General features: G+C 46.7%; 1 protein-coding gene across 3 annotated transcripts; it reads right to left on the reverse strand.

The window, feature by feature from the left end:
• Positions 1–382: 382 nt before the first annotated feature.
• On the reverse strand, positions 383–27877 carry ASCC2 (activating signal cointegrator 1 complex subunit 2). 3 transcript variants are annotated; one of them, XM_075769169.1, is made up of 20 exons: positions 27762–27796; positions 26635–26789; positions 24394–24493; positions 23179–23337; positions 22657–22827; positions 20889–21018; positions 18892–18959; positions 17096–17206; positions 16100–16212; positions 13949–14023; positions 13275–13382; positions 11679–11747; positions 10871–10945; positions 10441–10630; positions 9626–9840; positions 7879–7998; positions 4196–4420; positions 2306–2417; positions 1667–1743; positions 383–1144 (listed from the first exon to the last, which is right to left on the reverse strand). In XM_075769169.1, the coding sequence occupies exons 3-20, from the start codon at positions 24472–24474 to the stop codon at positions 976–978; spliced, it is 2268 nt and encodes a 755-aa protein (XP_075625284.1). In that variant the 5' UTR covers positions 24475–24493; positions 26635–26789; positions 27762–27796; the 3' UTR covers positions 383–975. The 3 variants fall into 3 exon arrangements, with proteins under 3 accessions (XP_075625284.1, XP_075625283.1, XP_075625285.1); XM_075769168.1 differs by lacking the exon at positions 26635–26789 and having other exon boundaries at positions 27762–27877; XM_075769170.1 differs by lacking the exon at positions 26635–26789 and having other exon boundaries at positions 24394–24489; positions 27762–27808.
• Positions 27878–27982: the final 105 nt, after the last annotated feature.

Genomic DNA, 27982 nt, shown 5'->3' on the forward strand with positions numbered 1-27982 from the left:
CTCTGCTCAGTGGTGCCCAGTGACAGGACAAGGGGCAACGGGCACAAACTGGAACACGGGAAGTTCCATCTCAACACGAGGAAAAACTTCTTCCCTCTGCGGGTGACGGAGCCCTGGGACAGGCTGCCCAGAGAGGTCGTGGAGTCTCCTTCTCTGGAGAGATTCCAAACCTGCCTGGACACCATCCTGTGCCACCTGCTCTGGGTGATCCTGCTTTGGCAGGGGGTTGGGCTAGATGGTCTCCAGAGGTCCCTTCCAACCCCGACCAGTCTGGGGTTCTGTGAGAGAATTTCACTGCCTGCAGACACAGCACATTAGCAGGCTTGTTGAGGCTCCTCCAACCTAAAGATCGATACAGTTCAGAAGAGCCTAAAACACCAACTAAAAGATTTATATCATTTATTTGCATGTTCTGTTTTCACACAACTCACTCAAGGGACAGATATTTATGGTAAGGTCTTATTCACCTGAACTCCTGTGTGTCTGTCAGCAATGGGGATAGCCTGAGCGTTTTGCTATCAACCTTCAAGTTGTACTTCAGGATAAGGCATTTCAGCGGAGCAGAAAGCTGCGAGGGCTGTTCCAGGGAAGCCTCGCTCTCAGACCTGCCTGCTGCGCGGCCTGGAAGCCCGCTTGAGTTGCGGAGAGGGCGCAAAGGAGCCAGTATGAAAATAAAATTCTCAGAATTATAAATAGTACAAAAGGAAACGAAGGGCTGGCGCAGCCTGTTCAACGCATCGCGGTGCAGCCCCCCCATCGTAACACACGTGTGTCTCTGCAGAGCAGTCAGGGTCTGCCTGGAGGGCGGCTCCTTTCCGTGCACGGGCAGGGCGTGCAATTCCCTGTGAGCTGAAGTGCCAGGTATCGAACCACACTCCAGTCCCCGGAGCGAAGGGAGAGCCGAGGGAATGGAGCACAACTGCAGCCTCCGAAGCGGAGGACTGGGGATGATGCAACGCTCGCACCAAGAGTCTTTCAGGAAGGAATCATGCCTTTATTCCGCTTTCTGTCAGCCATGACTCGTCGGTTATGGTTAGCTCTTGTGCTTTTGTTTGCTTCCTTCTTCCGTCGTTCCTGCACCGTTTCCCGGTTCTGCCCATGGCCCTTCACGTTCCCGACAACGGCAGAGCTGTCATGCTTGTGCCTGGAGCACACAGAAAAATGACATCACAACAAGCGCACTGCACACTTAGGGGACAAAATATACCGATCCCCAGAAACGACGGTGTGCGAGGAGTTCAGCTGTCAGCCCCTGAGCCTTGGCTCAGCCCAGCTCTGCAGGGCTTCTGCAATAGCCGAGTATCGGCATTAGCCACACAACGCCTGCGTCCTTCTACACGCTGAGTCTGTCAGCTAAGGACAGCTATTAAACTGTCCTGGAATCCCCGTGGGAGCTGTTCAAGCTCTGGGAAGCCGTGCTCTCCAAGATTCTATCTTGCACAGGGTTCTGCTGCTTGTGATAAAGGGACGTGCCACCCATTTGATGGGACGGAACAGCCAGCAGTGAAGTAAAAGTTGGGTGAGGAGGTTACCACCACCGTGGCGGTGACTCTGACACACGGGAATGTAAAGGAACAGGTATAGCCTCAACAATTCCACTCAGCAGCAAAACACCTGCCTACCGCAGAGCCACGGTTTCACCCCGCAGAGGGAGATCCTTACTTACCCCTTCCTCGCAAGGTAAGCCAGGCGCCTGGCTTCAGCTCTCTCCCGCAGCACAGCTGGGTCCTGCACAAAATGGTCCTACCGTGGGAAGGAAGGAAAGAGGTCAGTAAACTCATCAGCATCATGTAAAGGGCTAGAGCAGGAGGTGATTCTGTTGGACCAGAGTCAATTCATTGTTCGTTATCTCTTCTGGCTGAGCCAGCACGATTGGTGTCAGTGACTAAACACAAAACCTGGCAGAAACTTCTTCCCACATCCTACCTCTGCCGGCAACACCATCAACGTCACTATTTCCAGTATATCCACTACGACAGAGCGTTAGTGACCCTCAAAGTGTTCTGCTGACATCATCTGTCTACGGAATAAAGGAGATTAAACCTCTCCACAGAGTAAGTGTCATTGCTCCAGCATGGTTAGCCTAGGAAGCAGCAGATAGCTGTGCTCAGGGGACATTGCACAGTCCAGCAGACCGCAGGAGGAGCTGCTCTGAGAAGCAGCTCAGTGTCCATGCTACTGTTAAAAGATTCACTCTCTGAGAGAGGAAATCTGCTCCACGTCACCTCTGGCAAACACTAGCAGGTGAAACTGATAACAAATATGGTAAATCTTAATGCAACTCCAATCACAAACTAAATGTCACCTTTGCTCTTTCCTTTTCAGCTTCTTCCTCCTCCTCCTCTTCATCTTCTTCCTCTTCCTCCTGTCCTTCCTCCTGTCCTTTAGGTCTCAGGACTTGAGGAATTGTGAAGGGCCTGAGAATTAAGACACAAATGGTCAGCAGAGGAAAGAGTACAGCCACAAATGTTTCACCAAACACATATCCTATTCGTTTTGCACCACCTCTTTCAAAAATGAGAATCTACAAATTTCATGGACTTGCTTCTTTTTCTGGAAAAAAACCCACAAACCACCCAAAGAAAAGAGACACAGTAGTTAATGACACATTTACTATGGGCAATTAAACACCAATGTTCTTCACTGGGGAACGTTCACTATGAAGTTGTTACTGAACATAATACTAGTTTAAAAAAAGGGGCAGGTCAGGAAAAACCTGAAACCTCACAAGGAATTTCTCCAAGGAAACAACTGCTTCCTCTGGTCGAAGGGAATCCGGGCACAGCCACGAGGCACTGGTAAGGAGGGGTCTTTGCTAGGCTTAGGCTCACCCGTCAGGGAACGCCTATTGTACAAGGACAAGCCTCAAGCACAAACTCCGACAGAAACATTGATGCTCAGAAAGCGCTGTGCCCTAAAACCTCCAGGACTGGTCAGTGGTTATCCACGGAGCCCCAAATTCATTGCCGTGCCCCAGTTTCACACAGGAGGAAATGCTTGGAGAAATCCATCAAGTTTTATGAATCACCCTGAACACACAGAGCAGCAAAGGGCCTGGGGGGTTAGAGGCAGAATTTAGCACGTGCCTATAGCTCTTCTTTAATATATATGTGTGTGCGTGTGTGTGTATATATATGTGTGTGTGCGCGCGCATGTGCTTAAATTCTATTGGAATTCAGATCCACCATTCCACTGTCAAATCTAAAACCAGAAGAGTCTTTGTTACTTCAAACCTATAGATCTAGTTTTCAGCTGTAACATCCACTAATTGTTCCTACTGCCTCCCCAGGAGCGGTGAGCACTGAGCACCTGAAATAGGAGGAAAGACCCGAGTGCCACACTGTTACAGGCAAGCCACAAAAAGGATTTAAACTGAAGCCTCACCATGCTTTAGGGGGCGGGGGGGAAGGCAAAAGGGACAAAGGAACCCCAAAGATGCATTTTGGTTTGAGGTTAGAAACAGTAACATCTTCGTAATGCATCAGAATTTAAAAGGCCACTTTCAAAAAGTTAAACCAGCTTTTAAAAGCAGTTTTTCTATCTCTAGCTTTTATTTCCAAAATAAATATTCTACAACCCCCATCCTAAACTAACCCTTTACTTCCTAAAAGCTAATTGTCTCCAGCAGTCAGTCATTGTGGAGAGTGCAGTGCAATCCATCAGGGACTGAATTCCAGGTGTCAGCACTCCGAGACATCAGAGGGGATTGGCAAGGAGAAGTCTGGCTGTACAGTTTTCCAAATTTTGAAGTTTTCCTTCGCTAACCAGCTGTTTTACGTTGCCCAACTACACTCAATCTTGATTATTCAAGATAGCCCACTTTCCCCCGCTGCAGGGAAGTAGAAGTTTTCTACAAGCAGCAACACTGCAGAGCTTCAAGACAATGGCAAACTCCCCTCTTTTATTTGTTGATTAGTTGAGACAATGGCCATGTCTTGCAGACACAGAAAGTGGCAGCCTGCAAATATTCTGGGCGCATGCCATGGCAACGCTCCCTGCTAACAGGGGAGAGACCCAAATCTCCTTCCTTGCACGTTACAGAAAGCAGCAGCAGGAGAAAAAGGGGTTGTCTGAAGCATGCACGTCCTCATTGAGGAACAGAGCCAAAAGCAGCGTTGAACAGGTTTGAGCGAGCTGGACAACTCTAGGTGACGATTCCCATCAACCTCCTATTTGCAGAAGCCACAGCACCTACCTCCGACTGATCAGCTCATCGTCCGAGTCAGCATCATTCGCCCCCACTTGGTTTCCATCGTAAGTGTCATCGTACTCGTCCTCATAGTCCTCCTTGTAGAGCTGAGCTTCTCCTTGCTGCACAGGAATCTCCTCCACAATCACGCTGTACTGGCTGTAGCGCTCCTTCTGCTCAGCAACCAGGCGTTTGTCATTCAGCAAGCTCCTGGTCGTGTCCTTCTCTCTCCTGCACTCCACAGGATGGAAACAGAGAGGCAGACACAAAGGCAGCGTAAAGATTTTCTCTTTAAGTTACTTATTTTCCTGTCAGTAAGTGGAAGCTGAAGGAACAGAAGTCTTATCTCAAACTCCACAAGCACTACTTAAGCCTACCTATTTCCCCTCTGATTTATATGAGCGCCGTTTGCCTGGCTACTAAAAACAGCCACTCCTGGCTTGGAACAAAGTCATTGTTAAACAGAAGCCCAGCAAGATTACACAGCAGATAAGAGGAGGAATTGGAGACCGTCACTGCCATTTGAGACAGAAAGGAAGCTTTTACCGGAGGCCAAATGCAATTATATTCAAGCTGAAATTTGGCCAAGACCCAAATAACACGAGAAGTCCCATGAATCTTGAATGGCGAGCTGTTAGGGCTAAGACTCCAGCCTACGAGACGGCTCTGCAAGGCCCGGAGTGCCCTCTAACACCATGCTGCAGTATTGTCTCACTGCGGTAGCAAGCACAGCTGCAAATCACGGACCAGGGCTGCATTAGAGTAACCACTGCACAGACACGTGTGCTCCTATAGTCAAGGACCTCAGCTTACAAACGTGAGATACAAACCACAAATGTAGATGGGGAGAGCCAAAAAGTTACCAGTGCAGCAAGCAAGGATTAGAATGAGCACAGCTAAGAAAGAGTAGACTAGAAGAACTTGATTGGTTCTTTTCAAAGAACTGCATGTACAATTTTCTTTTAAATTTAGGAGGCAAGTAAATTATAGTGATTTTAAAGAAAGGAAGACCAAGGAATAGAATTTTGACAGAGGTATTAAAAAGCAGCCACTGAGATGCTGTGCCTCAAGCTGCACAAGCATGAGCTCTTTGAAGTCCCGTTTTTCAGACCAGCCAAGTATATGCGTACAGCAAAGCAACAAGGGATTCCACTGTCAAGTATTCACAGGACAACTTGCAGCCCTCAAAGTCTAGGAGGAACACGGATCACGGATCTACGTGACATCTGGATATTATCAGAGAAAGAACCCGTCTGAGGCAGACTGTCAGTGACTCGAGAATGGACCAGACTTACGTGACATACTAGCAAGCAGCAGGGAAGTGATCTAACCAGGCTGATTTTCATTAAGCATCCCAAAACAAAAGGGACGAGGCAGATAGATGCGGTTTCCCCTCTCTGCCATGACTCACACGCCTGCGCTTAGCTGCAAAAGGCGCTACAAAGCACGCGGTTAGTTCGCACATACCTAGGCTGGGATAACATCTTCTGTTGGTATTCAGCATGAGACTGACCTAAGTATTTGATAATTGTTTCCTGTTGAGCTGGTCTGGTGACCGCAGAAGAGCTGCAATGAAGTGTTTCAGGCACCAATTCCAGGAAAAACAGTGGGATAACTCCTCTAGTCCCATGGTGTTCAGGACATGCTCTGACTGCAAGACCCAGATTCAGCTAGCAATTATGGCCGGACAGGCAGAGACAGGCAAGAGCACTTTTCAGGATCAGCAAAGAGTTATGGCTATGTTAGTATATTCATTTCCTCGTGCTCATTCCTCTCCTCATCCTGGTGTGGCTTTCTCCTTCGTGTTAACAGTCAAACTGCTTACGCTTAACCCGCAATGGGACCCAACCTGGTCTGGCTCTTGAAGCGTTATTGCGACATCGTGCTTAGGCAGCAACAGCACTCTAAACACAAGCAGGATTTGGTGAGCAAAAGATTTTAAGGAGAAAGAGAGAGAAAAAAAGATATGTGGATACAATTTGAATCCAAAGCAGATCTCAAACTAGGCTGGGAGAACCTTGTTACCCAGATGCTTGGGTAAAGCATCAGGTTTCTTGCTTGTGGAACAAGGACTACAGAGGAAGTTGCAGTTCTAGTGCTGAAAGGACACACTCTTCCTAACTATGGAGTTCTGAATATTAAATCCTAAAGAGGAAGGTACTGTAGCTTATTGTCTGATTTAGTTAGATATGGTCAACTCGGGCATAGGTGTACATTGCTGATCACAACTAGTTACCTCCAGGTTTTGAAAACCACTCAAAACATAAACAATGTGTCTGGAGTCCTGCAGAGCATTCTCAGTGTGAGAAGAACTGTTCTGGAATGAAGACATAGCCTGAGGGAGGCCAAAAGACACCAGGAGCAGCAGCAGTAACAGGAGGATAATCCCAAGAGGCCACGTAACAGCACAGCAGAAGAGACGACAGCTTTCCCAAGCAGTGGTGTTACCGCTGGAGAGAGGACACGGCAGTGGCCGGAGGGCGATGCCATGGGAGCAGGGTCCCACCACCCAGCTCTGGGATGACTTACAGCTTCCAAAGCTCCGTAAGTGATCTGCAGAGGGAGCTCCCAACAGGGTTATTCCACAGGCTGGACACTGTGCTGAACTTGGGCAGTGCTCTCTGGCCTCGTCCGGCTGCTGCAGCAGCCACCCGCACGAGCAAAACTTTGGGGAGGTGGGACATAACCGAGCGCGCCCACGCACAAGGCTCCTGCTGACAAGGTGCCTGAGCAACACGATGAGGAAATGGAGAGAGATCGTGCCTGTGAATTCTTAGCTATGGACACTTCAAAAGTCATTGTCTTGGCCAGAGAGAAAAGAAATTATTTTCTTGCCTAGCTGAGCCAACAGAAGCTCTAGAGCACTGCTGCTGAGAAGTTGTTCAACTGGACTTTGGGACAAAAGTGGTTTTCTCCGGAGAGTCTGATGCAGCTTTGCAACTAAAAACGTAACCAGGAGCTCCCAGGGTCACGCGGCTCTATCTCCAGCCGGACTTTTATTTACGCTCAGTGTAAATACATACCAACATAAAGATCAGATTCGGCTGGTTAGAGAAAGCGTATAAAAAGGAATGTGAAACCAATCAACCCTGTTAGAGAGATACAGCTGACACCACAGGGAGCCAGGAGGGCAACGTCCTCACCTAAATTTGGACAGAGTGTGGCACAGAACACCACACCAGGCTAGGCAGAAAGCAAAGGAAATGCCCTTCTGCAGGAAGCGTACAGCAGCAGGACCAACAAAAATAGTCTAAGCCAGAGTGTTCTCAGTAGATGGATATTGAAGCTTCACTTGGATCTAAACCAAATCATTATTTATTCTCAGTTCTGAGTCACAATCCCAGGCTCGTAGAGACGGTTCCTTTTCAAGGTTTGTTGTTCAGTACGAGTTTAACATTAAGATGAAGAAGCAGGAGCCCAACGTTACAAATGAGTTTGGCAGAGCAACCTCCAGCAGCATACAGAGGAAAGCCAATTAGGAAAAACACTAACTGAAATCAACCCCCTAATAATATTTCATTTTACTTTCCCAGAGGAACAGAAGAAACAGGTGGGGAAACATTTTTGATAAGCCTTGCCCCCTGCCAACAAATTCCTGCAGGAGGTTTGTACGAGAAATAAATTTGCAGGTTTGCAGATATTTATTCCGCCTGACAGAGATGGGTTAATTAAGGGTGCACGATACTCACCGCTTGCCTTTTTGTATCCGAGAAACATCCACTGAATCCCTACTGAAAACGTCAAACTCATCATTCTGGAAAACATTATAGCGAGAAGTGACTAGAGGAGTAGGGTCTGGCTTCAGCTGCCTGGTAAAAAAAAGAGAATAAAAACAGAGGTGAACTGAGGAAGAACAAGTCCTCTCCTTCCTAAAACCTTGGGTTATTCTTTGTTAGTCTCAGAGTCGCCCACGGCATGCCAAGATCCTCTTTGTGGTGCTGACTGGGTCACAGATTCCTATTCCTTCACTTCACTGCCACGCTATAGTACATGCACAGCCACTACATGGCATTGGTCTAAGATAAAAGGCACCGGGTTGGAAGCTTATCTTTGTGGGGAAACTAAAGCAACTGACAGAAAGCAAAGAGAAAATTCTTCTGTTCATTTAAGAATAAGTAAAACTGTACAGGAGCACGGAATATTCAACAGACTGCCTGGTCTCAAAACAGTGACTCAGTAAAGCCAAACACTAAGTATGATGAATTACATGCTGGAAAAAATTCCAATAATTTGCTGCTGTTGATTTCAGGATATTTATCTCCCTATGGTTCCCTATTAATTCTTTCTCAGGGTTCCAGGTTTACATTTGTTCAACTTATAAGTCAAAAGACGATTATTTTTACATTCATTTTGTTGTGCTGTTAGCTCAGCTGGGCATCTGAAAATGCTGCTGTGCTCACTTCTAAAAATCAGCAGTGATCAAAATTCTACATTTGCTATTGAACTGACAGTTTTGTTTCAAGATGCAAGAGGCAGGGGGGAAAAAAAAATCTAGCCCTATCTTCAGTAACTGCTGGCTTCGCAGAAATAAAGAACCCTTCCAAAAGCCCACCCACATCATTTGTGCCAAAGTCAGCAGATCCGAGTGTGAGAGCATGAAGACTGTTGCAAAACTAAAATTTATTTTTTACATCATTTTTTCTGATAAAGATGCTTTCCTTTTTTAATGCAACAATGAGACAGTCTGCCCGTTCCTCCATGAAATGTGAACAAACAGCACATTCACATCCTGACACTCAGTCAGAAACTGCTGTTGCAGCACAAACACATGCTAGCAGCTGCAGACAAACCAAAACAACTCAATTCCACTGCCAGCTATAAACCCTACACCCCAGTTACAACCCAGAGAAGCAAGCAAAAGCCTGGCAAGTTTGTCAAAGGGTAGATAAAAACGGATCTAAATGGCCATTTCCAATCTCTCTCTAGTTTAACTTCAATGGCAAACCAATAGCCTTTCAAATACTGTATTTGACCCTGCGAGTTGAATTGCAGCTGAATTAGTTCCTTTGAAGAGAGGAATCAGTTCCCTTTCCTGCAGGACAGCTGGAGTTTTAACACCTATAACCCTGCCCTCTGCAGCAAAATAACAATACATTCTATTGCCCAGCCCAGGCTAAGCCAATGTCCCCACGATGGAACTTGAATGGTTAACTGAGCATTTAACCTACAAGTATTTTTGTCCTCCCATCACAAAACACAACCCAGCATCTGCTCTACTGAAATGCCGGACAGAGAATGTTCCGGTCCTCTGCGGGGACACGACGAGGGCAGAAAGCTAGTGGTGGAGGGCAATGAGTACCTCTCACTGCAGCTATCTGCCCCAAGAAAACGCACGTGCAACTTCTCAGAGCTAACAAACGTCTAACCTTCAGTAAGAATGATGTTTAATGATAACCCACAAATGAATAAACAAAAGGCATCGAAGCCATCCCACACCTTGGCATTGTTCGGGCCAGCTTATCCAAGTTTGGCACCAGCTTATCTTCCAGAATGTTGTTGATCACTTGCTCGGCGTTGTAACTGTACTCTTCCAGGCAGGCCAGGATGAAGCCCTCCCCAAGGTCTGGCAGCAGGTCTTTCACTTGCGAGATCAGAGAGTCCAGCTCCACCCCTGACACCTTGGCAATGGGCGCAGCAGCTGCGCCGGCACACTGCACGTACCAAACAGAATGGGTGACGTTACTGGAAAGAGACAGCAGCTGAGGGCAGGCAGGGATGCAGGTTAAGAAAGGGAAAGGAACAGTCCGGGTTGTTGGAATTTCAACACAAGTAAGTCAAAAGATGAGAAATTGGTTAAGGTGTTTATAGTACACAAGGGCTATGACACAGACTTGGGCACAAAACTACTTTTGTCTGTCCCCGAGTCAACAAGGATACTCTGGAGAATCCCTTCCTCCAATAACATCGGAACTGTGCATTTATAAAATATGCACATGAACTACAGTGATGAAGCATTTGAATAAATCACTACAGTGACAAAGCACAGTATTTGAATAAACCACAGCAACAGGAAACCCAAGCCAACAGGAGTTAGAAGCAATTTGCGCAAAGATAAAGCTGGGATTCAGGTGTAGCTTCCTTTCTCATTTCACAAGGCACACGGGGCTGCACTGAAATCTAGCAAAGGGAAGAACTGGGACTAAATCTCATGTAATCCCAAAAACCAATCCAAAGAAATCCTCTCCCCACAGACAGATGAAGTTAAGGACAGAAGGAGCAGAACCCAGTCCTACCCACACAGCTCTACTCACCTCATCCTCTGACGCATAAGCAGCCCTGAGCTCTTCCACCTCCTCAGCAGCGCTCTCCACTATTGCTGACGCTCCATTAGATGCTGCCGGTGGTGGTGTTGGATCTGTAACGACTTGTGGTTTTTTCCTGTCTACCCCTTCCCACGCACTTTCCACTGCTTGGAGGATATAGGCTGTCCTGGTCTCGTCTCTAAGAGGACAGCATTAAGGACATTTCTAGGTGCACGTATTCAGACCTCGCCTTGAGGCAACCATGCAATTTTCAGCGACTCCCAAGCCCATGCCTACATTAACATTCCCCCCTTTCTTTTTTTAAGGGAAAAACTTTCCATCACTCACTGCCAGTCATGCAACACTGGAAATGCCACTGGCCTGAAGGAATCGAAGAGCAGCCAGGTCTGCAAAACCTCAAGGTGACAGCAAAGGATACAGCGTGGAGGATGCTTGCTGAAGCAGACTGACATCATCCTCAACAGGAAACAGCTCATCATAGTCACGGAGAAATCTGAAAACGCAGAAGCAAGTTTAATCAGCGGAACTCAAGAATACATTACCAGCAGACTTGTCACACACTACCATCCCTGCGATGCCACTCAGACTTCCTCACGGTTCAGATGGGAAGGCATACAGCCTCTCGCCCAATGCCGAATTCCGTGCGCGTGGCCATGGCTGATTTTGCCCCCCGTTATACTGCAGCAACACTCCTCCCCAAGCCAGAGCCAGCTACAACGCTTCTCATGATGCCGAGACTTGGATCCCAGTGCCGCATTACAGAGAAAATATGGTTTATGACTTTAACACGATCAGAACGACAGCGTGGTCAGGAGGACAAGATCGAATTCCCAGTTCTGCCACTTATTCAGTTTGCATCTTCAGCATTAGCACTTAATACCTTTCTGGTCTGGGCACCCCAGTTGAAAAGCACAGATTAGTAATAATAGCCTAACTTGTCAAGGTAGCTAATGGCTAAATTGCTATCCTCCGCTTTGAAAGCCTGGATTAAAGAGAGTGAAGAATAACATTCTCCAGCGTCACGCAACATCCTCCTCACCTTTACAATAAAGTCAGTACTGCAGTCTGAAATCCTCTCACAGCAGTTCTCCCAACTAGTTAGAATGATTTCTAACTCCCAAATGCATCGTAACGCCTCATAATAATGTCTCGGGCAATTCTGCTATAAAGAATGGAAGAGGAAGGCGAGCTGACCCTCCCCTTGGGCCTCTTTCAGCCAGACTCACCTCCTTTCCTGAAGCACCGACGTGAAGATCTGTAGAAATTCTTCAATAAAAGGCTGAATGTTCTCACAGCTGCAGAAAACAATGGCACAAGAGAGTGAAAAAACTCTGTGGTAAGCCTACCGCATCGTGCAATCGCACATTCTGCCTCACTAGCCAAACTAGTCACATTCATACATAGAGGGGAAAATCCCATTTGAAAACAGATTTCAGTCCATTTTTTTGGCTTTGATAGGAGCAAAAGGTCAAATGGAAACAAGTTTCTTTTGTGGCTTCAGCAAACATTTCAGCCAGCTAGATCTAAAGCTGTATCACAGTTAGAATTACAGGACTTCTGACAGACTTCACAAATCATAGTTTGATGCCTCAGACTTGCAATAAGCAGAAAAGGGCGTGTAGCGCTTTTGTAATTGTGCTCTTATTATATGCCTTGGGATTATACCAGTGAACCTCCCAGAAAATATGTGCTCACCTATGTAGGAACACATGCCAAACAAACTCCTATTGCAACTTTTCTGGTCGAACACCCAAACCTCCCATTGCTGCTGGTATTTCCCTAGAAGCCGGACACATCATTTTCACAGTAGACAACTCTCGTCAAACTGGCCATGAGCTGTCCTGTACTACACCTCTGAAGCATATGTAGTCCTTCGTACTGCGGAACCTGAACACGTTACACTCTTTGGTTCATTTACGCTTTCAATATTGTGGTGGGTGCTGAAAGGCAATCCTCAGGTAAGCGAGGGTAAGGCAAGGCTGCTATTGCTCCTGTAAGGATTGGATTTACAGCTCAGACAGGTTGGGTGATAAGAGTCTGGGTCAGAGGAAGTCAAAGAAGCAAATCCAGGTCTCTTGTAAGGAATTCCACCAATCCTCCCCTCCTCATCTTCTCGGACAACTCTACTGATATCAAACCAGTGAAAATATTCAAGCAGAATGGGAGCCACAAACACCAGCAGTCTGCAAAACCTGCAGTGAGTAGAGGCAAGGAGAGACCGGCCCAAGGGAGCACCGGCCTTGCCTGCAATCAAGATCCAAGTTCTCCAGGCCCAAGATGCATCATGATTTTAAGTCATTTCACTTCACTTCTCTATTTCAAAATAAGGAGAGTTATACTTGCCTTCATTTTGAGATTACTCACAAAGCTATCAGTTAACAATTTTCAGAATAGGAGGTGGGGGGGAGAAGAACTAGGTAAAGGCACCAGTCTCTAGATTTAAAATGACTGTTTTCAGCGATCTATAACACTGCATCGCTTTTACTATGGTGCCTCAGTCGAGGTGTCTACACACAGCATTAGAATTTGCAACTTAGCTACAAACCGAGGTGAGAAAGCTCGTTGGACCACAGCCCGCTCCCAGTTTAGCGAGGTCGACACATGGCTCACCACCCCAGTTCTGGATCGTACAGCTTCATCTGGGACGTTCCTGCTACGCAGGACAACAGACTTCTGATCTTAGCCAAAGACTTTGGCTCCAACCCCAACACAAATAGCAGCATCCGTTCATTTTCTCCGGTAAATCAGAAAATGAGGAAACAATCTCCCCCACAACGGCAATCAAATAACTGGCTAGTACCACAGAGCCCAAGTGCCAATACCTGCTTTCTAAGATGGGCTGCAGACAGACTTGGTTTATTAGGATGTGGAAAGCTTCTATCATCTTCTTCCTGGAATGTGAAATTCTCCTCCACAGATCAGCAAAAACACTTCAGAGAGAGTAAAAGAACACACTGTTGGTGTCAGCACAAGAAATCTGAATCTTTAACACACCTTCACTCCAGAGTTATCCCTCCAGAAGGAGAATTTCATTAGCAGAATAATTTTTTTCTGCTGCAAGGACAAGAGATTAGAGCCATTTCATACTGCTTAAGGAAAAATCCATGCTCTAAACAACGTTGGTCTCAATCACCAATTGTTCCGACAGCTAGACACATGATATCTCAACTGTACCAGCACAGTCTGTGCCTTAAAATGAGACCAATCTATACATAGAGATATCATTCATTTTTTTCCACACTTTGTTACAATTTGAATGCATCTCTCATCAAGTTTCTTCTTAGAGAGCGGTGAAAGAAATCATTAGTCACCCCACTGCCCAGGAAAATTTGGAATTAGAAAAGCCATCTCTTCAGAGTTCTTTGAAGCAGCATTAAAAAAAAAAATAATAGAAAGACTCCACAGAGGTGGGTAAAGCAGCATGAAGTGAATTTTTAACTAAGCCCTGGGAGAGTCTTATTGAAAAGAAAAGGCAAGCCTTTGCAGACATTTTCACCTGTTATCCTCATAATGCCTCTTCTTAATTGCAGATTCCAGCTCAGGAATTGCCAATTCATAAAATGAAGCTAATCTGTAGAAAGGGGCAACAAAACAGTAATTGTCAACTGAGGTTTCAAAAATAATTTGCTAAAAAGACAAATCAAATGGTTAATTTCATTAAGTTCTCCTCACTAGCAGCAGTCATTAGCATTACCCCATCTTGTTATTTGTTCCCTGAAACACAAGCAAGCAAATACGCAATAGCGAAAGAGCAGCACTCTAAGGAAACCATCGAGGTGTCTTTGAAGATGTACGCAAAGAAACGCATTTGAAAAGCATCATGCTTCACGAACAGAACAATCTGCCCAACCGAGAAACATCCCAAACACAAATCTGCAGTCTGCAAAGAGCTGATCTGCTTGAGCCCCTCCCGAAACACCCCCTCCCACCCCAGTATCCCTACGGCCCTATCTTGCTGTGTGCTAAAACTGGATTACGAAACAGGATATGATTTCCAACAAAGTCTTACTGGTCTTGCTATTCAGCTCTGCTCTAGGTGGGCATTTAGATGAAGGCATCCAATATGCAGAAAGCCTAAGAGGATGTTTCAGTAGGATGGGGCAGGGAGGAAACAAAGAAAGTTAGTTTGGTCCAGTTTCACAATTTACGTGCCAGGCAGCCCACACAGACCCTCTCCTTCAGGGACAGAGCACCAAGAGATGCAGAGAAACGCCCGCACAGAATAACAGCCAGTACCGCTTCCCCAGTAGCGAGACGTTAGGAATAATGGTTTACAGCATTTTGCACAAAAGCCAAGCCTGCTGCGCCGAGGAGCAGAGGCTCCATTAGGAACATTATGTCCGTGTCTCACACTAAGAGCCAAACGAGTTAAATGAGTATCCTTGAGGCAACTGTAGCAGAAGCTGGTTGATACTTTGAGTCAGGGAGAGAAATTAGCAAGTGCCAGCTGATTGATTCAGACTCGCAGAGGTTCCAAGAAGATGACACGTAAATCAGTTTTCCCTCCCCACACTCCAAAGACCCAGCCATTAGACCATAATGAGAAGTAATGAAAATGTTGCCGTCGTCCCACTGCACAGAGATCAAGCCTATTTTAGCACATCTCTGACATCAACAGAATTAAAAGCAAAAGGCTTTCCTCCTCTGAGTAACCAAGCATGTAAGCAGCGCTGCTTGCCAACCCAAACAGCCACCAGCAGTCCACCAAACTGCTCTTCTTTCAATAACCAACTCAACGACAACATCCAAAGAGGACAGAAACCTACACACCCCAGAGCAGCGTTACTCAACCTGTGGTCCATAAACCACTGGCAGCTGTAAGGCTTCTGAGGTTTGCAACCTGATTGGAAACAAAAGCAAAACACAAGCGTGTGTTCCTTCACACTAACAAGCAAACAAAACGGGAAATGAGGACACTAAATTAACACTGCAGTTGGTTCTCAATGCAGGCTGTTACAGCAAGGCTCTACAAGATGATCTGGGGACTTCAAACTCCTGGAGCAAGACAGGTCAAGTGCCACTCAAAGACTTGCAGCCCCTGTGGGAACACACTCTGCTGTCCGGTCCGTGAGACCCCCCCGACTCATCACCACTGTGATCCGGAGCTGGACAGGGAATCAGCTGTCAGCCCAGCTGCGACAGTGCTGGCTCGTCATCCTCGCCCAGGCACTCAGCTTTTGCCAAAATCAGTAATATTCTCTAGCATACAACTTAATGATAACATCAAACAAAAACGTGGTTTGTTTTTTTTTTTTTTTCCCAGACCCTGATGGACTACCACTCCGTAAGACTTTCTACCTCCTTCGCTTCAGGTCCTACGGCAGGAAGCTCTTTTTGCCCTCAACTCTCTTCTGCTCGTCCCTCCCCACCTTTTCCAAAGCACACCGGGTACTGTTTACTGTCATGGTTGCCTGGCTCTAGGATCCAGATAATGATCAAGGTGAAACGCAACAGACAAACTCTAGACCTCCCTATATTCATTTATTCACTGGGACTCTCCGTATTCCTGTCAGTGTGAGCCTAGCAGTCTCTAGTTGCATTAAATCTGTCAACTCTTTCAATGATGAAGGCACCGGGACAGGACACAGCAGCACATTCGGTATTTTTACTTCACCAAGACAAGCTCTGTCTGCAGTCAGAGATGTACCTGTAGCAAAACTCATGTTTTTGGAAGGTCTGGCAAGCCAATGGGAAGACATCAAGAAACGCCCAGATTGTTGTGCAAGTGTCGCATAAGTACAGCACAATATCCTTCAGCTCCTGGGAGAGAAAGAGCAATTACTGCAAGAAAAGCCAGACAAGTTTTAGAATAACCCACTACCAGGGACACGTCATGTTCAGATCAAGCCTTTTTCCTGACTGCACAAAGTCTGCTATCAATCATAAATACATTACACATGACTGAGTCTAGAGGCAGAGACAATCTCTCTACTAAAGCTTCTATCCTTTAAACATCTATAATGCAATCCCAACTGCTCACTCTCATGAAAGATTCTGGGGAATTAGAAGAATCCTCATCAGATCGTGTTTTGGACAGCGGCTTTGCCCTCTATATAACCTCCACATACAGTATTCTTCCCTATCTATCTGGAAGCACTGCATAGCAGTAATACAGGAATTAAAGGGATGATTCGGTGGTCCGTTTCAGTGCCAGATGCTGTAACAACTCCCACGAACAGACCGTATGACTAAGATTTTGTAGAAGACCGTGCTCACTGAGATGGGGCCTGTCTTTGCAAAGGACCCAGCACAAAACAAATCCCCTCTTAATTAACTAGAGTTAAAGTACACTGTTGTTAAACATTTCTGAAGAAAAGATCAACTCTGACCGCTGTCAGGGTTACGTGGGGACTTCTGTCAGACACTTCATTACGTTACATATAAGCTGGTTAAGCAAAAAAAAGTCAGGTTTTAAAAGAACCCACACTACAATGGATATGGTTGAAACACACATGAGCAAAGCAACCAACTCATGGTGGCAAGGCTTTATCAGCAAGTCATATGACAAACAGTGACATGGAACCACGTGCTGTATGAGCCACCAGTATTTGGGAACACAATGACCCTCTGTGGTCTCGCTGCTCCACGGAGCATTCAGTCTGCAGGACTACAAACAGAAACACGCAAGGAGCAACAGTTCTACCTGGAGGGGCATGTTCCCTGGAGTCACGTTTACTCTTTCTTCCAGTTTCTGGGGCTCAGCAGAGGCTCCTTCACACTGCAAGCCACATTTATGCAAAATATTGTTGAACACCTAGATCAAGAAAACAGGACAGCGTTAAAACAGATGGGGGAAAGCAGTGGGACATGCTTTATCGCGTTAACAATCACTGCCACGATCACATATGCAATATGGGACTATTTCCATACAGCACGGAGGTGTGTAAGGTGAAAGCTGCAACAGACTCTCGCAGGTTACAGCAGGAAGGGTTGCGTTGCGTTTCCGAAACTCCCTGCGACTCGCGAACAACGCGAGTGCAGCTGCACGCGGTGGTGGTAAGAGGGGGACTGCAGCTAACCCAAACACTTCACTATGCGAGAAAAATCAGACAGCAAGGTTGACACGGGGAAGGGACTCGGGATCCAACTAGCCCTATTTGCAGGGGAGTAGTGGCACAACTGGGAATTTAACCCCACCTCCTGCCTATGAACTAATCCCAAAGCCCTTCCTGCCTTCTGCCCTGAGGTTAGCAGGGCAGATTTTGTGGGTCATCTTTATAAACAAAGAATCTGGGGAGCAGCCGACCGAATTAGGTTGCGGATCGCTAACAACCTTTGCTGTAGGACCAATTTAAAAACAACTCCTCTACATTTGTACCTTAAGAGACTTGCCAAACTCTCCTTCTAGACATGTTCATGGGTGGTTAAAGGTACCAAAATTGCATCCTTGGGGTTAACATTACTATTCTACAGGGCATGTAAGCTCCTAAACCTGCACCTGTATCGACGCCTGTCAGAAACAGTGCGAGCACATAAATAGCTTTATGGATCAGTAACGACACATCTTTGAGCTGTTACAGCCATATACTTGAGATTCACTGGTATCACTCTGCAACAGTTACCAACACACACAGTAAAGAAACCAGTGCTCTGCAGAGAAACTGCTCCGACGTGGTACCTCACAAAATGCAAATGGGATCTCTGCTCTCATCCCCAGTAATTCATTTGAAGGTTTGGTCTTCCATCCTAGAATATTTTTTAAAGTTATATCACCTCTGAGATTTAGCTCTAACAGTTTCTTAACACACAGGAAGAAAGAAGAATGTAGGCTTTCAAAAAGACAGGTGACATTATAGGTGTCTTGGGGCAAACTGTATCTTGGGTTTGTTTATTTTTGTGCATAGATGAGCTTTTTGAGGACATAAAGATGACATTTTCAGGGTACAAAGATGTCAAGGCACCTTGATTTCCCCCTCAGGTTAAATGTGAATCCTGCTTACCGAGTCCGGGGAGTATACAAGCTGCTTATAAAACTGAAAGCTTAGACACGGAGAGGTGCCAAATACCTTTTGCACAGCAACAATGCATCCCTTCCAACGGATTTTCACTTACTCCCAAGAACCTGCAGCATTAACGCTAACCCATTCCACTGTGTCAAGTCTTAGCTACCTCTCACAGTCTCTGTTTTGTTGTTTTAAGTTTCAACGCTTCCCCTGCTTGTGAGGGCAAACAAAGACTAGGTTTTGAACTGCCTAATGAGAATTCCTTGAGATTAACTGCAGAGAAGGCCAGAAGCTGAAGGAAGGTCACAGGAAACAGTCATCAAGTAATAGTTTTAGATTCAAAACCACCCTGACACACGTTAGCGTAAGCTAGAGAAAGTAAGCAATAGCAAATAAATTCAGCTTGCCTATGACCACATTTGCTCCCTTCCACCCTCTGAACTATGCCACGCTTCCGGAAGAAACCCGCGCCCTGGGCCAAGCAGGAAAGCAGTACCTGGAGGACAGTGGGCAGAGTTTCGTCTAGGTCACTGAAGTAACTCGGTTGCTGAGTGAAGATATTTTCTAAGGAGAGAGAGGACCATCTCCCATTAGTTCAGACATTCATGCCAACAAGCAAATTTGCACCAGAAGATGCCCTTGTATTGTTACCGGCTCCCCCACCCCTTCAGGCAGAGCTAATAACCATTTAGGACACGGGCACAGACTGACTTCTCAGCTCGTGCGCAGTGCCTGCGCCTATACAGCCGGCCCATCGACTCTTCGGTGCAGCTGGAGAGCTGGTAATGAGAATATGCTCATCAGAGCAGAGCAAACGAGATGTTAGATGATTCACGCCCCAGAGGCCGAATCAATGAATAATGCAAATACTATCGCTAAACATTCCTAGTTCCTTTATTTGACAACTGGAGTTGACTTTTAATTACTGATAACAGTTCAGCATACACTGGAAAATGTTCGGCAGAATATTTCTTAAAGGTAATGAGGCTTTAGTAATACCTGCTATTATATTACTAGGACTTCATTGTCTTTACAAAATACTCCACTGAGTAACGGCGTACCATAAATCCTCACCAAGTAAGCACAGAGGCTGCCTATTTTCCTGTGAATTACTGTTCAGACTATGAAAATTAAGAGTTCTCCAGCATGGATAGAGCACAGGTAAGAGTTATGGGACAGATTTCAGAAAAATTTATCCCCCCCCGAGACGAACCTAAAAGTTATGAATTACACACCAGAACTGCTCATGCCATTACTGTAACAACACAGTGCAAATAATCAAGTAAGCAAATCATTGGTTACTTGCACACAGCGTTATCACATTGCACTCTGAAGCCTATGTATAATTCAAATGAGGTTTCATAGACTCGGGTCATCTTCAGAATATTTTAAGACCCAGATAATCTAAGCTTCACATCTGAAAGAGAACCATCTATCTTCTCATGCCTCCTTCCCACTCTGAGGCTTGGCAGATGAATTTAGAGTGGAAGTTACTGAAAAAGGATAAAGGGATTCAGAAATGCAAAGGTTTATCTAAGCTCTTCTGGCCTGGAAATTTGGCTGCATCACATGATCTCTAATTCTTCTTACGTTAGTAAACTTGGAAATGAGACAAAAATAACTACCAAAGAAAGGGAAGAGTTTCATTACACGAACTGCAGATGAAGCGGGTTAGAATTTAGGAAGAAGAGCTCACTTAATCCAAAGTTAGGTACACTTCCATCTGTGCTCAGGTGGATGTTAAAGATCACAGGTAGCTCCCTTGTGAAAAGAGCACAGGATAAACACAGAAGCTAAACCAATATGCCCTCCCTTCAGTACGTGGGTCGTAGCATCCAAGGCTGAGATGTTGCTTAATATGCGCTTGCCACAAGACTGTACAGATACAGAGAAATCTAGGGATAAGCAGAGCTTGAGCAACACTCTGAAGTGCTTTGTGGTTTGAAGGCACCATATAAATCAATATCTGCATTGAAATGTCAAGTTCTCCCACTTCACAGACCAGTGATTACCTTTCGCTTAGCTCCTAGCTCTGGGAACAAAGGCACTCATGAGCAGTCAGACTGTGCTCCACCTTCTAACCCTCCTCCCTCCTTGCCCAGGAATCGAGCTGTTTGCCCCTTCCCATCTCTACCAGGGTTTTACAGAGCCCTCACTGTCCTCTCGCAGTGGCTGAGGACACATTTAATTGGTGTGGGAAACAACTGGTCAAGCATAACTGAGCCTTGGTTCAGGCCTAACGCCATGAACCCAGCTCAGGAAAGCTAAGCAGCAGGCCACAATGCATTCCTTGACATAAATGAAGTTCACAAGAAAAAAGAAAAAAAAGAATTAATCTGATCTAGAAATTGATCTAGAAATTATAGATTCTAGTTGCTACCGAACAATTTGTTTTCAGAGCAGTAACACTGGTACAAAACCTCACTCATCATTTGCCATTATATGAGTAAGCAAAAGCCTAAGTGAGACAAGCTGTTCCTTGGCTTAACTAACCGATCATCTTCTGGAGCAGGAGACCGTTTCCTTTTCCAAAAAGCACACAGAGATCCAGAATCTTGGGGATGTCGAACAGGAAGTTATTGTAAATAATTTCTCCAAAGACAGAGGGAGTGATAAAATGATCCTATACAGAAGGGGGAAAAAAAAAAAAAGTAATTTAAAGGATAATCCATATCTGACTCTGCAGCATTATAATAACACCTGTACAAACATCTCTCAAAGCTGTATTTAGGATTTTGTTTCCTAGAAGGCAGCAACTCTGCTTACACCAGTTCCTCACGTCCCCACCACTACACTATCCACCCCCCCGGCCGCACCACGAAATGAACCAACCGACCTAAAAGTTAAAACAAAAAAGTACGTACAGTTCATTCAGTTCCCAGACCTGGCTCACTACACGGCCAAATAAACAGCTGAGCTGACACAAGAATGGCTCAGCAAAGTAGCAGGAAAGAGCAGCCAGGCATAGGAACAACTTAACTGGCACTGACACTGAAAAAAAAATACATGTGAGATCACAGTCTGAGGTTATTGTACCCTGGAAGACTAGAATCAAGGCACCACAGGCGACTGCATCAGTGATAGGTAGGAAAGAAACCCAGGAACCGCAGCTCTATACCCTGACTGCTAGAATGCTGTGTCAAAACACACACGACTTCTAACATTGCAGGAATTTCTTCCAAAATTCTAGATGACAAAAATTCCACTGTCTTTAACGCTGAGAAGCAAGCAAGCTAAAATGTGATTTTGGATTTTCAAAAGACAAATTTGCTTACGATAGCAAATGTTTTCAGTCACAGTGAAAGGCAGTACGCGCATTCCCCTGCTAAAGCAGAGGGACGGGGCTTTTTGCCGGATTCAGTTTCCAGAAGTCCTGCTGACTGCCTGCACGACAACAGACTATTCATTCGCTTCAAACTACTCAACTATAAAATGGTTTCAAATGCTTGTCTGCCTCATTAGAGCAGTAAGACTTAATCAGATCCTGGAATGAAAGACACCATAGAGGTGTCATATTTTTGCTGTAGTGGTGCCAGCCGCAGGCTCCAGCATTCCTTCTGCCTGTTCCTGCCCCAGTCCTGCGACTCCCACTCCAAGACCCTTCCTCAAAACATCCTGAATGTCACTGTTGTGATAATCAAATCAGTACATCACTAAATAACACATTGTGAACCGGTGAGGATATCAAGGGCATAATTGCTAAAACACAAGGTGCCTCACTCGTCCTGCCCAAATGCCCTGTGAAAATTCCACAGCTGCTGATGGGAGCTGCACTCACACAATTAGGGTCAAGTATGTCTTTCAATTATCATGCCAAGAAAACAGTAATTTAAAGCAATTTCACTGTGTGCCCAAAACTTGGGGAAAGTTCAAGGAGAGACAAGTATTAGCAAGGACTACGCAACACGCTGCAGAGGAAGTGGCGTTGAGGGAGTGAATGCTCGGCTGCTGGTGGCCTGAAGAGCCCCTGTTCCATGCAGCCCTACAAAGCCCAGCTTGCTCTTTGTTCTCTGACAGGGATGTATCATAACACCACCCATGGCTAACCTGCTATTACTTAGTCGATCTCCTTCCTAAGGAATCATTGCATGGTTCAGATAAGAGCTCAGAGCTGAAGCATCCCATCCATACGGAGAAACAGATGAAAACAGCCAGGGAGAGGAATGCAGTTGGACGTGCAAGAAACACGATTAATTTCTCCAACTGTCTTTTTCCCTAAGCTATACAGCCTGGAGCACCTGCAAGGCAAAGAAATATTTACCTTGGACTCCTTGTGAGTGGACATTCTGAGGAAAGTCAGGAAGACGCTCCGATGAAGGCGTTTCTGCATGTCGTTCACCTCTGGATGACAATCTAACAACGCATCGAACTTGCGAGGGGCATTGCACAGGTAGGAATCCAAACATTTCTGAAGTGTCTCATCAAATATTACCTTGCACCACAACAATAGACAAGAAAATGGAAAGAAGGGAATGGCACATGTTCATAGGTCGCGCTCATGGGCAACCCAGTTAAATTTAAAAACAATCCAGAACGCTCAAGAGTGCTAAAAGGATTCACACATGCATCAAATACAAGCAAACTCTTAAAATCCACAATGAAAAATCTATAGGGAAAGACTACTTTCTGTGCACTCGAAGGTGCAGTAATTAAAATTAAAATGCTTGACAAATGACATAATGAGCGTATACAAGTCTTTATGAAAACGATTTAAAGTTTGTGGCTTTTACAAGCACCTAGATTGTTCATGCTTTTTCTCCAGTGTCCACAAAACAATTATTACCTGGCACCAAAATCTGTCATGAGGCAAAGCCAGAAGCCAGTTCAGATCATCTGCAATGAATTTGGCTCGCTCCAAGAATTCTTCCACTAAAGCAGGGTCTCTGACAACAGGTGGCGGTCTGTATAGCACAAAAGACCGATCTGCTTTTATTTCTGGGCGCTGCAGAAAGCCAGAACACTGTATTAAAACCACAGACCAAGTGACAGGAATGCCCAGTTACCATTTGCGCTGCTCAGTGAATTTTAGGAAGCCAACATAAAATTACACTTTAATACCATTTGACATTCAGTTCCCTGGTGCATCCCCATTTTCTAATCTTACAAGGCAGATCAGTGGGTTTGTATCCTTATTTAACAAGGTTTTCAGGCCTTCACAATTTAGTAGATGTTGCTCCTTGCATTCTATTAACCAAAAGCCTTGCAAAGCAATCCTCCCACACCTTCAAAACAAACCGCAACAGCTTAATGTCACGCCTCTGAAACGTGGCCTGTACTCTCTCTTCTTCCTCCAAACTGGTTCTTGCGCAACATTCCATGAAGTCAAACTGACATGACCACCAAGTAGAGAAGAAACATTTCACTACCCTTCCCAAAGTTACCGAACAGGCTTTGCCCAAATAGTCCCATCCTAGAACAAGAACGATGTCGAGGAGCAAGCAGCAGCTTCGAGCTCTGCCTCAACCCAGGGCAAACCTCCTCACTAGCAAACAGCCTAACAGCAGGTCCCGCTTCTGCAACATGCCCAGGAGAAGGCTCTTTCCATGCCTTCTTATTTCTGGGAGAAAAGCATAACTGTGGATTTCATTTTCTGATTTCACCAAGCTGAAGCCACAGGGCAGGAGGTCATGGGATGCAGTAAGTGGACAGACTTATCCCAGAGCTAAACCTCACGCAGAGTTTGCAGAAGCTCCCAAACCATTTTCTCTATTGCAGCAAAGTTTAAATTGCTAATTGGGCTGTTCCTCAAAAGAATAAGGAGTTCCAGGAGAACAGAGTTTACTACAGATGTTGTACACAGTAAGTTTTCATTTAGCCATCATTGAACTAAAATTCTTGACAATCTGAATGCACTAAAACACGAAGAAAACAATTTCTTTAACAGGCAAGCTGACCACATTTCATCATATCCTGGACCAAGGGCTAGTTTTGCCCAGACCCGAGTAGGACAATTCTTTGTTATGGGTCTTGTTTGGCTTTCAGGAAAAACACAGCTCACCAGTGCCGGTAAAGTTCTCAGCTTCCCTGTCTTGGGATCCCTTTCTGTCAGCTGGAGTTCATCCAGAGGCAACGCTGGCATGGTGATGACTTGTTCCTGTCTTCAGCAAACAGAAAAACAAAAGCAGCACAGGATGAGTTTTTACAAGGTCATTCAACCAAAAGCACAACAAAAGAGGCTGCAGCCTTACTGTAACACACATACACACAGTGGCTGAAAATATATTTATGCAAAGCAATTTATACACCACCCAAATGCCAAACCTCGAGGGAACACCCAAGAGCCGGCTTCACACGCTTCAGAAGAAACCTGTAACATGGTGCTAGACTTCCATCCCTGTTCCTTGCTAAGAGGACGCAGACACCTTCCAGGACAACAAAAAGTATTTTGGGACATTGTTTAATATGAGAGTGTTGTGGTTTAACCCGGCCGGCAGCTGAAACAACTGCACAGCCATTTGTTCACTCCCCCCAGTGGGATGGGGATGAAGGAGAGCACCGGGGGCGCGGGGGGAGGAAGAAAGGTAAAACTCATGGGTTGAGATAAAGACAGTTTAATATAGCAGAAAAGGAAAATAAATAATGCACAAAACAAGTGATGCACAGCACAACTGCTCACCACCCGCAGACCACCGAGCTAGTTCCTGAGCTGCGGTCTAAACCCCCGGCCAGCTTCTCCCCAGTTATATACGGAGCATGACATCATATGGTATGGAATATCCCTTTGGTCATTGGGGTCAGCTGTCCCGGCCTTGTCCCTTCCCAGCTCCTTGTGCAACCCCAGCCCCTCGCTGGCGGGGTAGGATGAGAAGCCGAAAAGTCTTTGACTTGGTCTAAACATTGCCTAGCGACAACCAAAATATCAGTGTGTTATCAACGTTATTCTCACCCTAAATCCAAACCACAGCGCTATACCCACTGCTAGGAAGAATATTAACTGTATCCCAGCCAAAACCAGGACAAGCAGCTTGATATTTAAATCCGGTTCCTGAAGAGTTGGGCTGAACTCTGCTTTTCCAGTCTCTTTCCTAACTTTACAAACTGGAGAGGCAATCAGAGGACACCCTGCCAACATACTATTAAAAGAATATTTTTGATGCTTACGTGGCAGAATCACTCAGTACTCATCCCGATAAGGCACGCAGGGTGAGCCTGCAAAACCCAGCCTTCCCTTCCCAATTTCCCACGTGCTCACAAACCTGTATGTTATTCTACAACAGCATTTTGAAGCTCAGAAATATTCCAATTAACTTTCCAAAATTAACCGTAAGTCAAACCTTAGAGTAATTCAAAAGAAATTATGTGCACTGATTAAAAAAATTGAGATATTAACAAAAAGTGAAAGCTGCAAGTTAAGAGAACTTTTTATTTCTTGGGGTTTTATAGTAGTATGATTTCTGTGAAGTGGTACTGAAGAGTTATGTTCTTGTTAAGATCTAAGATCACAAGTCTCCTTATATGCATATTTAACGGCATTCACATTGCCCGGGCAGAATAACAATTACAAGAGAAGTGTCTCTACAGCTAAACAACTGTGATTCAGGAACAAGATCACAGTTTAGACGGCAAGAATAACATTTTTAGTTCCAGAGAATTTGTTGCTTACGGATTTAGGCAAAAATTGTGTCATCTAACATTTTAGAGTTCAATTTAAAACGAATAAATCAAAATACAGTAGAGCAATGCCAACACACACAGCTTAGAAAACTTAAAATAATGACTTTTTTTCCAAGGGAGTTTAAAGATTAGAGTATTGACAAGAGCGTTGTCAATGTTTATGATAAACAATTTCTTCAGACCAACAACGACAAAGCTTTTCAGCAGAATAAGCCAAGCCGCTTTTCAGTTCTCAGCAGATATTTAATTTGGCTCTTAAAATTTCTAGAGTCATTCTGAAAACTGCACATAGAAGCATCTGTGTTTGCAACAAGGAAAAAAAACAACCCAACTGTCAAGTGTCTCATTTCAAGCCTGCCAAGCATCAAAACCTCCAGTCCAAGTTACAAACGTCATGGAAGAGACAGGGTCCCCCCCAAAAAAAAGCTTATTCATCTGGAGAAGAGATTAAACCTGAGTACGGAATATCCTCAACACGGAGGATCATACCCGATCATTCTCATATGCTTTTCCCCTCCCCAAGAACTTTGGTCTAAACTACAAGGATGCGATTAGCTGGTTGTACCCTGTGATGTCAGGCACGCAGCGTAAGAGCCAAACACCCCTGACAAAGAATACAACGAACCAGACTTTTGCCAGGGAAACTTATTTTCACAGCGTCAGAGGCGTTCTGCGCTTCCCGCTATCCACCGAGGTGCACGGTCAAGGGGACGTCACCCCAGGGCGAGGTGCACAGACGAGGGGACGTCACCCCAGGGGACTGCCGGGGCCCACAGCACGCTGGCAGAGGAAGGGTATGACATCACAGCGTCCCTAACTAGCATACACTGGACGTACTGCTGAGAGTGGGCCCAAGCCCGGGCAGCGCTCTCCCCTGTACCCCTTTCGACACCACCAGTCCTGGTTTTCCCGCCGCTCCTGCACCTCGAGCACCTCCAGCCAGCCAGGCAGCTGCTCCCGCCCCACTCCCCCTACTCCCATGCCAGGAGCCTTCTGCCCACACCTCCCTGCCTGCCCCCTCCCCTGTGTGCCACCACAGCTCCCAACACCCTCCAGGCACCGCCACCAGCCCCAGGCCCCGTTACCCACCCGTGCACCAGCACCCCACCCCAGGCCCCGTTACCACCCCCCGCCCCAGCACCCCACCAGCCCCAGGCCCCATTACCACCCCCCATCCCAGCACCCCACCAGCCCCAGGCCCCGTTACCCACCCCCCGCCCCAGCACCCCACCCCAGGCCCCGTTACCACCCCCCATCCCAGCACCCCACCAGCCCCAGGCCCCGTTACCCACCCCCCGCCCCAGCACCCCACCAGCCCCAGGCCCCGTTACCACCCCCTGCCCCAGCACCCCACCAGCCCCAGGCCCCGTTACCACCCCCCGCCCCAGCGCCCCACCAGCCCCAGGCCCCGTTACCACCCCCCGCCCCAGCACCCCACCAGCCCCAGGCCCCATTACCACCCCCCGCCCCAGCGCCCCACCAGCCCCAGGCCCCGTTACCCACCCCCCGCCCCAGCACCCCACCAGCCCCAGGCCCTGCCGGCCCCTCCAGCTGCCCCAGCCGCTCTCTCCAGCCAGGGCCAGGTGAGCCAAGCCCTGCCGCCGCCACCGCCCCCCCGACCAGGCCAGGCCAGGCCAGACCCGGCCCCTCTGCACCCCCCCGCCCAGCCGCAGCCACCTACTTCCAGGCCCTGCCGGAGCCGCTACCGCCCTACCCCAGCCACCCCCATACGGCCCCCGCACCCCCCGTTACCGGGCAGCCACGTCCCGCCGGCCCCACGCTTCCGCAGCCGAGCGGCCCTTCCGGTGCCGAGAGGAAGTGCCGGGGGTGGGCGGAGCGACGCCAGGCTGCACCGCCTCGGCCGGCCGTACCGGGGCTGCCGGAGCGCTCACCGTGCCGGGTCCTGCCGCCGGCCCTCGGCGCTGCCCCGGGAAGGCGGGTTTGCCCCTCGGCCGGAGCCGGCCCAAGAGCTG

Source organism: Balearica regulorum, chromosome 17 (genome assembly GCF_011004875.1).
Source record: "Balearica regulorum gibbericeps isolate bBalReg1 chromosome 17, bBalReg1.pri, whole genome shotgun sequence".
NCBI classification, from domain to species: Eukaryota; Metazoa; Chordata; class Aves; order Gruiformes; family Gruidae; genus Balearica; species Balearica regulorum.